A 15,505-nucleotide genomic window follows, 5' to 3' on the forward strand; every position below is an offset into this window, starting at 1 on the left:
GACCCAGATCCTCCAGCAGAGACCGGTCCACCGTGGACGGACCCAGATCCTCCAGCAGAGACCGGTCCACCGTGGACGGACGGGAGAACCAGAACCAGGACTGAGAGGGGCAGACTGTCAGACCCTGCTGCAGTAGAATGAGTGGTTTTCTAAAGGGACTCTGGTCTACCTGGACTACCGCTTTAGTCCACAGGGACCAACAGAATCAACACAAAAATGAAAGTTCCTCGTAGTAACTTTAAGTAGCAGGACTTAAATACTTGTAAATGTTTTTACATTATGGTTTTGGTACTATTGCTGTACAACAACCTCAACCTTTCTTTCTTTCTTTCTTCTTTGGGGTTTCAGTCTGTCACAAGCTGGAGTTGGAGCGGCAGCAGCACAACCAGCTGAAACACACGTGGCAGAGAGCCAACGACCAGTTCCTCGAGTCGCAGCGTCTCCTCATGAGGGACATGCAGCGGATAGAGAACGTGCTGTCCTCAGAACAGCTCCGCCAGGTGGAGGAGATGAAGAAGAAAGACCAGGTAGACACACACACACACACACACACACACTCAGACAGCAGACTAATCCAGTTTAACAGATAATTTAGTTCCATTTTTCCAACTGAAACTTTTCTTTGCAATAATAACATTAATACGTTAATCTGCTGTGTGGTTGGAGGGCAGAAAATATCATTGACTAATCAATAGATAGATGACTATATAGTGAGTTTGTATCCCACAATGCATCGTGAAAAGTCGTGGACAGACGATGGGTCACTGACCAAACACTATCATGCATTGCGCTGAAGGGAGAGAGGAGAGAGAGGGGAGAGGGGAGAGAGAGGAGAGAGAGAGGAGAGAGAGAGGAGAGGGGAGAGAGAGGAGAGAGAGGAGAGAGAGGAGAGGGGAGAGGGGAGAGAGGGGAGAGGAGAGAGAGTTGTGGCACGAAAATAATATATTTAACGTGAACAGAGCATCACAACACAAAGGGCCACAAAATACTTTGTATTTATTTATCTGGAAAAATACATAAATACTTTAAGACGTACTGCTTTATAAATGAACGTTATTATCTTTATAAATGAACGTTATTATCGTTTTAAAGGTAGAATTTATGTCTAAGCTGTTTTATAATATTGCATTTATATTTTCTACCTAATAGAGTGGAGTAAATGTAGTAAATGGAACAATAACGTGACGGATTTACGATTTAAAATCTTCTTTTTTTTCATCTCCATCCAAGGAGGAGGACGAGAAGGAGCGTCTGAGCCAAGTGAAGGAGCAGCAGCAGGAGGAGGATGTGGGAGACAACACGGAGCCTCTGGAGGATTATTACCTCGGGCTGAGCGTCGAGGAGGTACGAGCATCGCGTAACGCGATCCGGGTTAGGATCCCTCAGAGAGAACCGAGCACAGACATTATCGTCTCGCGTCATATTATCTTCCCTTTAGAGTAACGTGAGCTTCACACAGGCAACATGCAACCTTCACTTCTGTGTTTCTAGCAGCCATTAACTGATGATATGAAATGTGTGTTTTATGGTGGAAATAAACTAACTATATTTACTGAGGAGTGCAGAATTGTTATGTTTTTTTTTACCGGATCTGGTAAAACTGAAATGGGTGAAATGAAACAACAAAAACATGTGGAATAGAGTTATTTTGATTAAATATCAGAATTTTAAGCTTCGGTTCTCTTGCTTTTTCTGAGTTAAGCGTTTGTCAATCGTGATGTGTTCAAAGACTAATGAAAAGCTAAGAAAATCCAATGACGATGTCTGTTTTTACAGCTTCTGGCTCTGATAAATGGTGTAGTTTTGGATATTTTTTTAAGAAAACATGCTTTTCAAGCCGTGTTTTGTGGTTAAAGAAGTTCAATAAAAAAGTCCAGTGACTGCCCAGCTTAAAAAACAACAACAAAACATCTCGCCGTCAGCATTAATGCAGCATGTCGATGTTTTTAATTTTATTTATGCGTTTATTGCTCAGTATGTTTTGCATATACAAGGAATTTGGCTTCGTGAATGGTGCATGACAATAAACACGAATATTATAAACAGTATACGATTACTTTAAAAGAAGTTTTTGTTTATTCTCTTATTAAAGTATTAAATGTATATTTAAAGCTATTTAAATGAGTTGTGCAGTGATAAACGTATTTAATGGTCTTTATTTACAGACTTCTTTGTCTCTTTCTCTTGCAGCCTCATGCCAACCACAGCGCTCACGGCTCCATGCACTCTTTAGACACCGACGTGGTGGCGGGCGGCCCCGTGGACCCCTACAAGGAGAACCTGCGGCGAGCCCAGTCGACGGACAGCCTCGGCTCCTCGCTGTCCGTCCAGCAGGGCCTCGGCGGACACAACCACAAGGCCAAGTCGGCCGGCCACCTGGACGAGTCGGACTTTGGGCCCCTGGTGGGGGCCGACTGCGGCGCGACGGACACCAGCTTCGGCGAGACGTCGTCCATCAGCTCCATGAAGCTGACGAGCCACTTCCTGCTGACTAAAGACCAGGAGAAGGCCATCAAGGCCATGACGCCCGAGCAGGAGGAGACGGCGTCGCTGCTCTCCAGCATCTCTCACGCTACCGACACCTTCTTACCCCCGACGGGCTACAGGCTCGTCAGTGACAGCGAGTGGAACCTGCTGCAGCAAGAGGTGCAAGAGGTTTTTCATAGTTTAGAAACGCTAATATAATCCAAAATATTTAGTGGACGTTAAACGTACACAGCACTAAGTCGTGTTGGAGGATTTTCCTCTGATTTTAGGACGATTACCTTCAGGGAATACTTTTCTCGCCTTAAATGAAGCTTCAGTTCAACATCGGAGCTGCAGATGATTAGTAGCATTTATTGCAGTATCATTTCCTTACTGATATCAGATTGAAGTAATAAGCATGGCCCCCGTTTAGACTTTTCTCGGGTTTTTTTTTATCCTTTATTCACTGAGAAGTTTTCTTCAAGAACTCGAGGTACCTCAGGGGGAGAAGTTTATATACAGACGGTGATTTTGTGGGAGAAGTATTCCTTTAAGGTCCGACTACGACTGATGCATAGGCGATATCATGAGGTTTGGAGAAGGCGTCTCTGTTTTAGTCTACAATGTTCTTCAGTTTATGAACACACCAATACAGTGATTTATTCCCAACAAACAGGACGATACTTTGGCAAGAATTCCCGACACATACTTGGATGTCAACTCCTTTTATTCAGGCTTCGGAGAAGAAGGAACTTTACATTTGATTCATTGATAATCTTGTTAATTAATCGTCAATATATAAGCACACACGAGGTCTTTACATCATTAAAACAGTTCAGTGCTTCATGGTTTTGTTGTTTGCTCTCTACGTCACCAGGTGAAGAACGCCGGCAGGAAGCTCGGCCGACGGTGCGACATGTGCTCCAACTACGAGAAGCAGCTGCAGGCCATCCAGGGACAAGAGGCGGAGACACGAGATCAGGTCTGTGCTTGTTGACGTCAAAGAGAGCAGAGCTGCAGAGACTTTTTAATAACCAGTCTGCATTTTGTACGGCAGCGTTTTGGAAAAAGATGCTCATTTCGAGGGCTTGTCCGTCTCCTCCAGGTGAAGAAGCTGCAGGTGATGCTTCGTCAGGCCAACGATCAGCTGGAGAGGACGATGGCCGAGAAACAGAATTTGGAAGATTCGGTCAAAGTGGGCAACGAGGAAACCGCCGCTAAGGTTTGGACGCAGTGAATGTTTTAATAACTTCATGTTATTCTCTTTAGATATCTGGGTTAGTGCTTTAATGTGGACTTATAGAATAATGGCTACAGGCTACAAAGTTACTATTTGAGTAGACCTTTACAGTGTTTATGTCTTATAGACTCCACAAACACAGGCAGGCTGTGTGAGATGAGTAGAGACAAAGTCTTCTCTCTAGTAGCGCTAACAGACATTTACAGGAACATTAGCGCGTGGTGCACGTCTGACCTCACAGAGAGCTCCGTGGCTAATTTCATTGGTTCAGTGTTAGAGAAGTGGTAGTTTCGGGAAGAGTCTGTCGTCCTTGAAGTGCATTATGAGCACTTATTCTAGATATGCAACGCTCCAAAGCTAATGTGCTGCTTGGCTGTTGTTCATTAGGTCTATTATTTAGATCAGACTGTTGTTCTTTTGCAGGATTTCTACCTAGATGTAGTGAGAGAGAACATCTACGGAGCTCAGTACTTTAGAATAGTCATGTTTCAGAGGTAGTGAATGGGTGGACTTGACTGAAAATAGCCTCTATCTCCGTGTGGGTGTGTTACCTAAAGAGCACAGTGAGGATTTCTTCTCCTCTGCACTGGTTTGGTATTTGGATGAGTTAGCGGGAGGAGGAGAGGTGCAGTAGGAGGGAGTGTGATTGGTGAGATTCACTGAAGGCCTCATGTGAATTCTGCTGTAGAGAGGCGAAGTTCTGCCCCTCTGGATGACCACCATGGGATGTTGATTCAGAAAAATATGTATCGTAGTCAATGACGAGAGATAAATAATTAATTGATTCCGTTAGAATTGAGCCATTAATTACACATCTGATGTGTCTAAGATGTCTGTGTATATATACGTATATACTGTATAAAAAGTATCATCACGGAAAGAAACAAAAAGGAAAACTATATTATATTTATTTGAATGAGAGCATTTCGCTGCATGTATGACCAAACTGCTCGTCTCTCATGATAGAGAGAAGTCTGACTCTACACGCCCACTAATAATGAATCCCACGCTGTTCCCAGAATGCACCACAGGCCGCCGTACTCTCTGAACTGTTGAATAATCTTTTCAGTCCAGAGTTTTCTAAAACATTCTATTCAGCGTTTATGAGCAGTCAGGCAGTATTTTGATATTCTAACGATATCGTGAAATGAGATTTTGGATATCGTAATGTGGCATAAAGTTGTCTTTTCCTGGTTTTAAAGGCTTATTTTAACCAGGTAAATGTCTTGTACAATTAAAATTAAGCAGATTCATTTGAATGCAGGACTTTTAATGGCAGTGTAGTATGTTTACACTGTAGTATTGCTACTTGTACTTAAGTAAAATATCTGAATACTTTCTGATAAAACCATTATTTTGATGCTGATACTTTTGTACTTTTACTAAAGTAAAAATATGAACGCATCACTTTGACTCTGAGTATTCCTACACAGTGGTATTACTACATTTACTTACCAGATTACAAGATGTGTCCTTCTTCCACTGAGTGTTTCTATCCGGAGTCTAAAGACCTTTCTGAAACCTTCATCTTGTGTTTATCTTTGTGTTTCTGTGTCGCAGGTGTCGGCCTTCATGCAGAGAGTCCAGGAGTCAGAGCTGCTGCTCATCTCACTCCAACAGGCCTTCAGTGAAGCGAAGAGCAACACGCAGCAGCAGATGGTGAGCAGCGTCTTCCTCCCGTGCTGCTTGTTCTCTGCCAGCTGTGTGTTTGGATGTCGAGCTCCTTCCCTCATGTCAGAGACTTTTAAGCCGTTTCAAATAAGCCGGTCGGTTTTGTTTTGTTGTGACAACGGGGCCCCGGAGCTGTTATCGCGCATGCAGCCAAACTGAATTTGCAGCCTGTTAGTGTTTAGGATTTACTTCTCTCTGCCTCTGTGGCAACGACGTCACTGCTCCTCAAAACCACAGATATATGCTGACATTTCTCACTTGTAACAATGCTGTTAAATATGTCCAAATGTTTCTCATCCACCACGACGGAAATGTACAGATTTATAGTGTAGATTACTGCAAAATGTCACCATCAAAAGCTTTAAGAGTTAAAAATGTTGTTTTGTCCAACCAACAGTCCCAAAACCAAAGATATTTAATTCAAAATAATATAAAACACATTAAATCTGAAAGATGTTCACATTTTAGAAGGAAAAATACAACATGCATATACTGTGTGTGTGTGTGTGTATATATATATATACACAAGTTGTTTTCTATTTATATTTAGACATTTATCTGTCTCAGTCCACTAATTGATTAAAATAAAGAAAATAGTCACTATTTTAAGTAAAAACAGAATTGTTACGTAACGTCATGGTTCCTCCCGACCACAGATATCTGCTGACAAGATGGTGATGGGAAGTTACGTTAAATATCTCCAAATGTTTCTCATCCGTCATAACAGAAGTGTAGAGCTCTGTCGACCGCATCACTGCAGTTAGCTGATTCAATGAAAGGAAGCTATGAAGATACAATGAGATGAGAAATACAGTGTTAAGATGAAAGTAGGATGAAGTGTTTTTAAAATTAAGATTTAGCTAAAAACATAATTGGCATATGTATTGTTTGGTAAAGTTAGTGCAAAATGTTTTGAGATCTCTGGACGTTGTTTTGTCCAACCAGCCGTCCCAAACCAAAAGTAATTTAAACATTTTAGAGGCGTAACGTTTGTTAATCCTCCAAGTTGTTATTGATTTACATTTCTGTATCAGTCCACTAATCGAGTGTTTCAGGTCTGGTTTAAACTTAATAAATAAACAAAATGATCTTTTTTTTAAATCTGTTTTGGAAAGACAGATATTTACTCTTTCACTACAGGATGTTGTTGTAAAAATTACATTAAATATATCCAAAACTTGCTGCTCCTCCACAACAGAAACACAGATTCATAAACCGTAAAAAAGCTTCATGCATTGCTCAGTAAAGTAAGTGCACTTTTGTTTTCCTAGCAGATCTTTGTGAGGGAACAGCAGGAGGAAGTGAGTGAGACAGAAACATTTTTAATAATGAATATGCAGCTGTGATTCATCGATGGGCCTTCAAAGACAAACCAGAAACAATGAGACGTTCCTGTTGCTGCATGTGGCTTTAATCTAAATAAATATGTCTCAACGCTGTCATGAATGCAGCCGTAATGTTTACACATAATGACGGCTCTGCGGGGAGAATCGGAGAGCTGGTGAGTCACTTTTTCAGTGACTCGTTCCACATGACAGAAGTTTAAAACAGTGATTTATTTTGTCTGTTTCAGGCGGTGCTGGTGAAGTCGAGGGAGCAGGTGGCAGACGAGCTGAGCCGACTGCAGAGAGACAACGAGAGCCTGCAGGGCAAACACCGGCTGCATGTGGAGCTGCAGCAGCAGGAGGACTTCCAGATGCCAAATACTGTGCAGGTACAAGAAGCCCAAAGTCAACATCAGCATCTGTAGTAGAGCTCAAAAGTATCTGTGAATCCACCAACCTGTGTCTATTAATCGTAGGACCATGTACTCTCTTTTAATTCTTTGATTCAATAGTTCCAGATTTAAATTACCAATATTAGACTGTATGTTATTTGTTATCAGTTTTTTTGTTTAAATTTCTCTAAATAATAATTTGGGAAAAGTCTTGTTTTGCTGTCGGTACTTAAACTCGGGTATTGCGTTGGCACCAATTTAATTATTAAATATTTGTTGTCGGTTAATCTTACAAAAACAACATTTTCACTGCGGTCAAAAAACGTGTTTGCTCTCCCGCTTGCCGCACACAAAGAGAGGCTCACGCTTGTGTGAACGTGGAAGTCGAGCAGCAATCTAACGGCACCATAACTTATTTATACAACCACAATAACACACATCTACTAACACTATTATAGTAGATCATATCATGTATCTGCATTCCCAAAACATCATCTCTTTCATACCGACTGTCCGAATAAACATCCGATGAATCGCTTTATTCAGATGAGAGGATTTTGGTTGAGTTTTTTTTTTTTTTTTTTTTGTCCTTTAGGTTGAGGATGTTGTAAATATGACGACATATATTGGAAGCTTTATTCGTGAACCTCAATAGCAGTAAATAAAAAAAGACATTCGGTACAGCCCTCATTTTGAACTTCCATGCTCAAATTGCATCAGTATAACTTGATTTTACTTGAGTAGATGCTTCATGGGTGTATGTATATTAAGTAAATTACTTCAGTCATTATCAAAAAACTAAAAAAGATAATCTTATGTATCTGCTTTTGCTCGGCGCTCCGTCAAGGCGTCATCATTTCATACGACTGTAGAACAAATAGCCGGAAGCGTTGATTTAAAAAAAGACAAACTAATTTAATCCAAAGATTCACTTCATTCAAACTGAGGATTGTGTTCTTTAGAATAAAAAGTGAAGTCAGACATTCGAAGCTTTGAAATCCTCAATAGAAGGTTGGTACAGCTGTATTTTTGAACTTTAATGCTCAAATTGCTTCAGTATAACGTGGGCTTCATATGAGGAGATGCTTCATGGGTGCGCTCCATTTGTCACAAAACAGCTGGCTGCTCTTCTGCGCTCAAATTATGTAAATATAATCCCTGCAGTGCAGCAGTCAGAAGATGATTACTTCAGTGTTGATGCCTTTGTGGCTCCATTAGCTCATTTTCAGTGATTAACGATGCCGCTCTGACGAGGTTAGAATATCTTGTTTTACAAAAGTGCGCTCTCTCAAAAACACTCATCGTCGTCCTCCCACACGGTTTCTCTTCAGCCTCATGCTGAATGACGCTCTGCCGGTAAATCTGGCAGAGTGGGCCGGTGCTCTGGTGGAGTAACACCGATGATCCTGTGACATTTACAGCTTGTTGTGTGGTTAAAACAAGCTGCTCACGTAACATTTAAATCTGTATTTACTGCATCAAGACACCGAAAATCATGTTCATTTATTGCACCAGGTAGTTTTTATTTGTCCTTTACTACATTTGTGTGTGAAGTACTTCCTTATTTCTTAGTTAGTACTGGTTAGTTTTCAACCATTGATTTACTCAAAATAACTTTAAGGGGCCACGAGATATATTATATGTAGACTTAACTTTCTATCCTGTGTAGGTTTTTGATTATTGATGCATAAATGGAGAACTACGTGTTACACAATTATTAGTATTCTTTGACATCTAACCTTGTTTGGTCTCTAAGTGTTACGTTAATGGCAAAAACATTTTGTTATTTAATGTGTAGTAGTGCAATTAATAAGTTATTTTAGTTCAGAAATGCATAAATATAGAGATGCATGTCATCTGCATACGACGTCACAATTTCCAGCTCCGTCATCACCAGACATTTAGATAAAAGAGATGACAGAAGATTTAACTTTATTTATTCTGAGGGAAGTTATTGTCCAGGACAACGGTTGCAGTACAAAGTAGGAAAGATTACAAGTAAAATCAAATGGAAATAGTTATAGACTATCAATAAGTTGCAAAACAATTAAAAGGAAGAAAGTCACCGCCCTGTCTGCAAACTTCTTTCATGTTAATGTCCTTTCATCTGAACTAATAGAACTACATGATGATGAGTTTAATTCTTCCTCAGGAGCTGCATGGCCTGGTGCTGCGGCTACGCGAGGACCTGGTAGCGTTGCGGACGTCGGCCGATCACATGGAGGAGAAGCTGAAGGCGGAGATCCTGTTTCTGAAGGAGCAGAACCAGGCGGAGCAGTGTCTGAAGGAGAACCTGGAGGAGACCCTGCAGCTGGAGATCGAGGGCTGTAAGGAGGAGATAGGTGAGACTCCACTGGTCGAGTTAGATCATTGATTAACCCTTTGTATAGCTATATGGTGGATAACTAACCAATCACTCCTAAAGGCATAGTTCACCCAAGAAACAATATAAGTGGTCTATAGAAACCACCTCCCGAGGCTCTCTATGGACCCAGAAACATTTTTCTATCAGATGGCGTAAAGGAGTTCAGAGTGCCCAAATAATAAAAGCACCATGCACAGCTCCAGGCTCATGACAACACTCATGAATGTGCCGTTTAATTAGACCCAAAACCCTGTGCACACGAGCACGAGGCTGCTCGCTCGACCCCTTCCTACGAACTCACAACCGCTCAAAACCATGGATGTAAATGGTAATTGACTTTTATATTTGTATTGCGCCTTTCTAGTCTTCTGGGCCACTTAAAGCACTTTTACACAACATATCATTCACACACATTCATACACTGATGGGAGAGAGCACATGGAGAATCATTTTAAAAAAAAGAAGCTTTGCTTAGCCAAAGAGTGGATTTCCGTGAGCCCACAAATGCGCTGATATGGTTTAATTTTCTCCATAAGCACCGTTCCATAAGAACTTGTTTTGGTGCTAAAGAGAGCCAACGGAGGTGAAAGCTATTGACTATTTATATTGATTTTGGGTGAACTGCTCATTTAACTTCTGTGGGGATGTTTCCAGGATACATGCTTTTAATTTTCTGGACTTTTTTTCTTACATTCTCTTCTGTTTTTGTTTCTTCTCCACTGATCACTTTCATTCAGACATCTTGGAAGGTATGACGTGTGTGTGTGTGTGTGTGTTTTGTGTGTGTGTGTGTGTGTGTGTGTGTGTGTGTGTGTGTGTTAATGGCATAGCTGTCAGACTGATTAATAACTTCAGGGAATGTTTTCACTGTGAGGATGTTTGTGTTTCCTGTTGTTACCGACAACAACATTGTTACTTATCAATGTGTGCACTCACAGCCTAAACCTTTACAAATGTGTTGTTGTTCACTGAGAGGGTGAGATTTGGCTTTCAAATCTTCTCTGTTTTTGGTTAACAGTTCTGTTTGTTGCAACACTAACACGACATTTAAGTGACTGGCACTGTGGCTTATCGTTATTTTCCAATTTATTTTTCTGAATTATTCTTTCAGCTTATGAAATGTCAAAAACACAAGTGTAAACAAACCACCAAGATGCATCGCCGAGTTGTTCTGGGACGCATTGGTCCACATGTGTTTTTGTAGCGTTAAACACTAATTCATCCCGACAACGATGTTACAGAAAACTACGTCATCTTTCCTTTTGTTCCTCCTTTTCCTCCAGTTAGTTCTTAAATCGTGTGAGCTGGCTTTGTCCGCGATGTCTTAAAAAATACAAAATAAAAAAGCCCGTAGAGATGCAGTCAGGGCCGTAGGTATTTGGACAAACATCAACTAAAGGAGGCTGCAGTAAAAGTATTACAAATAATCATTATATTCACAATTATGTTTGTTTGTCTAATTAGCCTCTGGAAAATGGGGGAGACTCGGTAAAAGTTAATAATTCCTAAATGGTTAATGTGATGTTTTTGTTTTATCCATTGAATTCAAGCTGGAAGTCTGCACTTCAACCACAAATTGAATGTTTCATCTCAAATCCATTGGAGTCGTGTAAAGAGGCAAAGTGACAGAAAGTTGTGTCACAGTCCAAATACTTGTGATCCTGACTTTATATATCGAGTGCGTTAAGCTTAAGTTTAAGTTCATACTCGCCGTAGTGAAGCTGTGGTCGTAAAATCACTGTTTATGTCTGAGGATTTTACAAAGAAGGGAGATTCGTTTTTAGATGCTTTAGAAAACAGGAGGTTTAAAAATCTACATTTGAGTAAATAGCCAAATCAAATAGCTTAGAAGATATTCAACCTTTTGTTTCTTTCTTATGATTTTCGAGAGACCACGTAGTGACTCCAGAGAGAGAATCAGACCTTTTTGAGATTTAGGTGAGCTCGCTGCAGTTTGATCCTCTAACGACGTCTCTCTCCCTCCCACAGCGTCTTTCTGCAGCCTGAAGACGGAGCTGGAGCGAATAAAGGCGGAGAAGGAAAAGGTACTTTACTCTCTAAACCCCCCAAACCCCTGAGCTTATCTAGACATCACCCAGAGGAGCTGGATGAGAGAGCACACATGATTGAATCAGTTAAACAGACTTCACTCTGCTGGCTCCTTAGTACAAAGTCTAATGTCCGATCAAGCCCATGTGAGAGTAGACTACGGGTGCATACCAAGTCTCTTAATTGCATCTTTTCAAGGAAACCATGCTAGGAGAGAGGAAACAAGGAAACATCTTTCAAGAGAAATGAGACGTCCTTTCCTCCGAAGCGTCACGTGCACGACCGGGGGAATGCAATGTCATGCTGTGAAAAACACTTCCTGGAAGGCTGCTCTTATGCATTCTCGCTCATGGCTCCTCAGAGATCCCTCCTCACTCCTCAGAGAAGAAATAAGAGCTTTGGGACGGATTAATTCTGGTTTAATCGAGGAGCGAGGAAATGACAAACAAGAGACTTCAGATGTCTGTCTGGAGAACTCGCAGCCAGCGAGTGGGCGTGTTGATGTTACAATGTGAACAGAAAAAGACAGACATCCGAGGGTGAAGAAGAACGCTCATTTACACAGACGCCAGCAAAACTGTCTGGAGATACAGCGGGATTCTGGGACTCCTATGAATAAAGGCGAGAACATAACGCAGCTCCAGCTGTTAGGGTTTTGAGATCAGTTTAAACAGGATCCTGCAAACAAAAGAAGGTCAAAAGGTTTTTTTGTGTGTTTTCAGCTTGTTCTGCTGCCAAAAAATATCTTGAGAATCGGCCACAGTGTCATTTTTAATACGACTACTGTCAGAAATTCTAAAATCCTGCAACTATAGGCTTTAAAAAAACAGTCTTAATCACCCCTCATCCTGCAGATTGCTTCTTCCCTAATTGGAACAACACTGCCCTCCCTTCTCTCAGTTGTAGCCTCTTGTGTGCGATGCATTATCTGCAGTACTTTTGTGTATTAACGATTGATAATCTGTCGTTCATGTAGTTGCAGAGCAGTCTAGCTGAGAAGACGGAGACACTGGAGAGCATCCAGGGCCTGAGGATCGGCCTGGAGCGCCAGCTCAGAGAGCTCACCACTGCAAAGGTCAGACCCACCCACACCAGACTCCATGCAAAACACTTCTATTTCATACCGCAGGACAGCTGCTGCATGTCTTTATTTGAATTAAAAGACATTGTGTGTTGTGTGTTTTCACTGCAGAGTGCACTAGAGACTCAGGCGTTTGACGAGAAGGGCAAAGCTCAGCGGCTGCAGACGGAGCTGGATGTCAGTGAGCAGGTTCAGAAGGACTTCGTCAAACTTTCTCAGACCCTTCAGGTAAGAAGGAGGAGTCTATTTTTAGGAAGTATCTTGTTGTTTTGTCTGATACGTCTTGTTCCTCGGTGCTCTATGAGAAAACGCATGAATGAGTATATATATTCACTATAAAGGCTGTCTGTTCTTGTTCCTAAAATAATTTACTTTAAATGATTGTGGGCGTCTGCAGGTGCAGATGGAGCGAATACGACAGGCGGACTCTTTGGATCGAATCAAAGTCATCCTCAATGACACCAACCTGACGGACATCAACCAGCTCCCGGACACATGATGACACTGAACCAAACCCTTCTTTCTCTCATCACTGGCACCAATAACATTATTGATCCTTCTCCTCCTCCTCCTCCTCCTCCTCCTCCTCCTCCTCCATAACCACCACGGAAGAAGAGTTTTAAAAGGACAGACGATGAGGAGCCTTTTGTTGTTGTGTACATTAAGGAAACGCACCGTGGATAGAATCATGAAGATGAACACTACTAAAGGAAAAGAAAATGTAAATAAGTAAATGTGCGACTGTGGACGGAGGGAGTCCATCTTCCTGTGGGTCTGTGTCTCGTTTCTACTGTAGATATACGACTGTATCTGTATTAGCTCAACCAAAAAACAACAAAAAAAAAAGTCGTCTTCTAAAAGCGCTTTTCATCTGCAGCTTCTCTTTCCAGGTAAATATAGAAACTATTGGATGCGTAACTTTTCTCCTTCTTGTTCTCGAAGTGGTTGATAATCGGTTCCTTGTTCTTCTCCTCTTCCTCCTTTCTGGCTACTTTTCTGTGACGTTTCTCCTCTTTGTTTCACCGTGTGACAAAGACGCGATGAAGGAGATTCATGGAAAAACACTTAACTGAGACAAAAAAATACAAATTGAGCAATACCCTCCATATCTTAAACATCTTCTACTGTATCTTTGCTTTGTTCTTAACGTCTGAGACTTTTTTTTTAATAGCTGCAGAAATACAGTGAAGAAACATTCATGTCTTGTTGCTACGTTTTTGTTTTTCACACTTGTTTCTTGAAGAGATAATTTGGATTGATTTTAAGTGTGGTTGTATGAGGTACTTCTATGTACTGAGTGTATTACTACAATAGAAACAGACAGGACTACCAGCATAAAGTAATCTTCTGCTGTGGACGTATTTTAGACTCTCAGTTTAAATGAACGCTATATTTAGAGTATTTTCACCTCTTTACCTGGCTGTCAAACATAACTTTCTGACGGGGAATTGAAGCAGTTATCTCTGCTCTCTTTAAAGCCACGAGACTCCATTGACAGGAACACAGGAGGTTGCTGGTTTACAGCCGTCTCGATCGGTTAGTTTGTTTGTGTTGTTGTGTGACTTTGGTGTTTTAAAGGGTTAGTTCAGATTCACCGAAGTCACACCAAAACACAAACTAACTAACGGATCAAGTTAGCGAAAGACCAGAAACTCCTTTGTTCTGAGCAGTAAAATGACTGTTTCTGTGTGAGGAGTCTGGTGGCTTTAAAGAGAGCAGAGATAACCGCTTCAGTTGTCTGACAGCAAGGCAAAAAGGTGAAAATACTCTTGTACACTTAAGCTGATATAGATTCTGTTAGGCGTACATTACTTTGTGTTGGTACTCTCTTTCTACTGGAGGTAAATACACTGACTGATCACACTTTAAAACACTCAAACTGTCTCTTTATGGACACAGTTCTTATCAGAGTCAAACAAATGGCTTGTTGAAGAAGTGTAAAAGGAAAATATTGGATTTTAATACACACTGCTCCTTTTTATTGATTTATTTTTAGAGTATCTTTCTATGATTCTAAAGCTTCTCGAGGGGCTTTTAGATCAGAATGAAAGAGCTCAGCGTCACAACACACGGACAACAAGTTAATTATTTAGGTTAGTTATTAAAGGACACTTTCAGACACTGGGAGGAAAAACTAAAACATTCATTCATTCATCACTATAAGAACTCATCTTATCACTTCTGATGTGAACAACACCGTGAATGTTCTCAAGGAACCACTTTAAACCGAAACACATTGTTCAAACCAGTTCTTCTGTAGAAGGTTATTTAAACTCCTTCAAATAGCAACACTTAAAAGAACGTGTGAAGATTTGTTCTCCAGACACACTAAATATTAAAAAAAGATAAAAACACAAAGTACTCTGCACAGATCTAAGTGTGCGGGTATCTCTCCCATCAGTTTGAACTCTTTGATACTTCAGCACCTGCGTTGAGATCAAAGCAGGTGGATAACGTCCTCATTCACTCAGTTGTTCACATTAAAAGTCACTTTTCTCAGAGTTATTTAAAGAAAACAAGGAAAACCGGAACTCCTTTCACTCCTCAACACAACTGGCTGCAGGGCGTCATTGTCTAGTTTCGTAAAGTTGCAAAAAAAATTAATTGAACAGATTTAAAGTTTCTGACGCTCTTTGTTTTAAAGCAAAACCGAGGCCTACACACACACTGAAAATTAAACAATTGTGCTTTTTAATAATCCATATTTAAATCCAGTCTGATTTTTAAATACAGGCTAATAATTAAAGTGGAAAAATCACTCAAACTTCTACATTTTAGAGGAATAATATGATTTTTTGGATCCTCAGCTAATATTATATATTGTTATAATATCTTCTTGAATGAATGAATTTGATGGAGAGTAAGAGGTTGAAAAAAAACGAATCCTGAAATGGAGCAACGGATTCTCTTTGTGAT

The 15,505-nt window shown here is 40.7% G+C and overlaps 1 protein-coding gene across 1 annotated transcript in view; it reads left to right on the forward strand.

Annotated features, from left to right (window-relative positions):
* The window catches only part of rabep1 (rabaptin, RAB GTPase binding effector protein 1), a 21,005-nt gene extending 5,506 nt beyond the window's left edge, over positions 1-15,499 (forward strand). The window contains exons 7-18 of the mRNA XM_031874135.1: positions 349-527; positions 1,231-1,344; positions 2,191-2,646; positions 3,344-3,448; positions 3,572-3,688; positions 5,267-5,365; positions 6,951-7,091; positions 9,247-9,436; positions 11,449-11,504; positions 12,485-12,583; positions 12,701-12,817; positions 12,987-15,499. Coding sequence (XP_031729995.1) covers positions 349-527; positions 1,231-1,344; positions 2,191-2,646; positions 3,344-3,448; positions 3,572-3,688; positions 5,267-5,365; positions 6,951-7,091; positions 9,247-9,436; positions 11,449-11,504; positions 12,485-12,583; positions 12,701-12,817; positions 12,987-13,088 — 1,775 coding nt within the window. The 3' untranslated portion in view covers positions 13,089-15,499. The remainder of the gene's footprint in view (positions 1-348; positions 528-1,230; positions 1,345-2,190; positions 2,647-3,343; positions 3,449-3,571; positions 3,689-5,266; positions 5,366-6,950; positions 7,092-9,246; positions 9,437-11,448; positions 11,505-12,484; positions 12,584-12,700; positions 12,818-12,986) is intronic.
* Positions 15,500-15,505: the final 6 nt, after the last annotated feature.

Source organism: Anarrhichthys ocellatus, unplaced genomic scaffold, assembly GCF_004355925.1.
Source record: "Anarrhichthys ocellatus isolate YVR2014 unplaced genomic scaffold, GSC_Weel_1.0 scaffold78, whole genome shotgun sequence".
Classification (NCBI taxonomy): Eukaryota; Metazoa; Chordata; class Actinopteri; order Perciformes; family Anarhichadidae; genus Anarrhichthys; species Anarrhichthys ocellatus.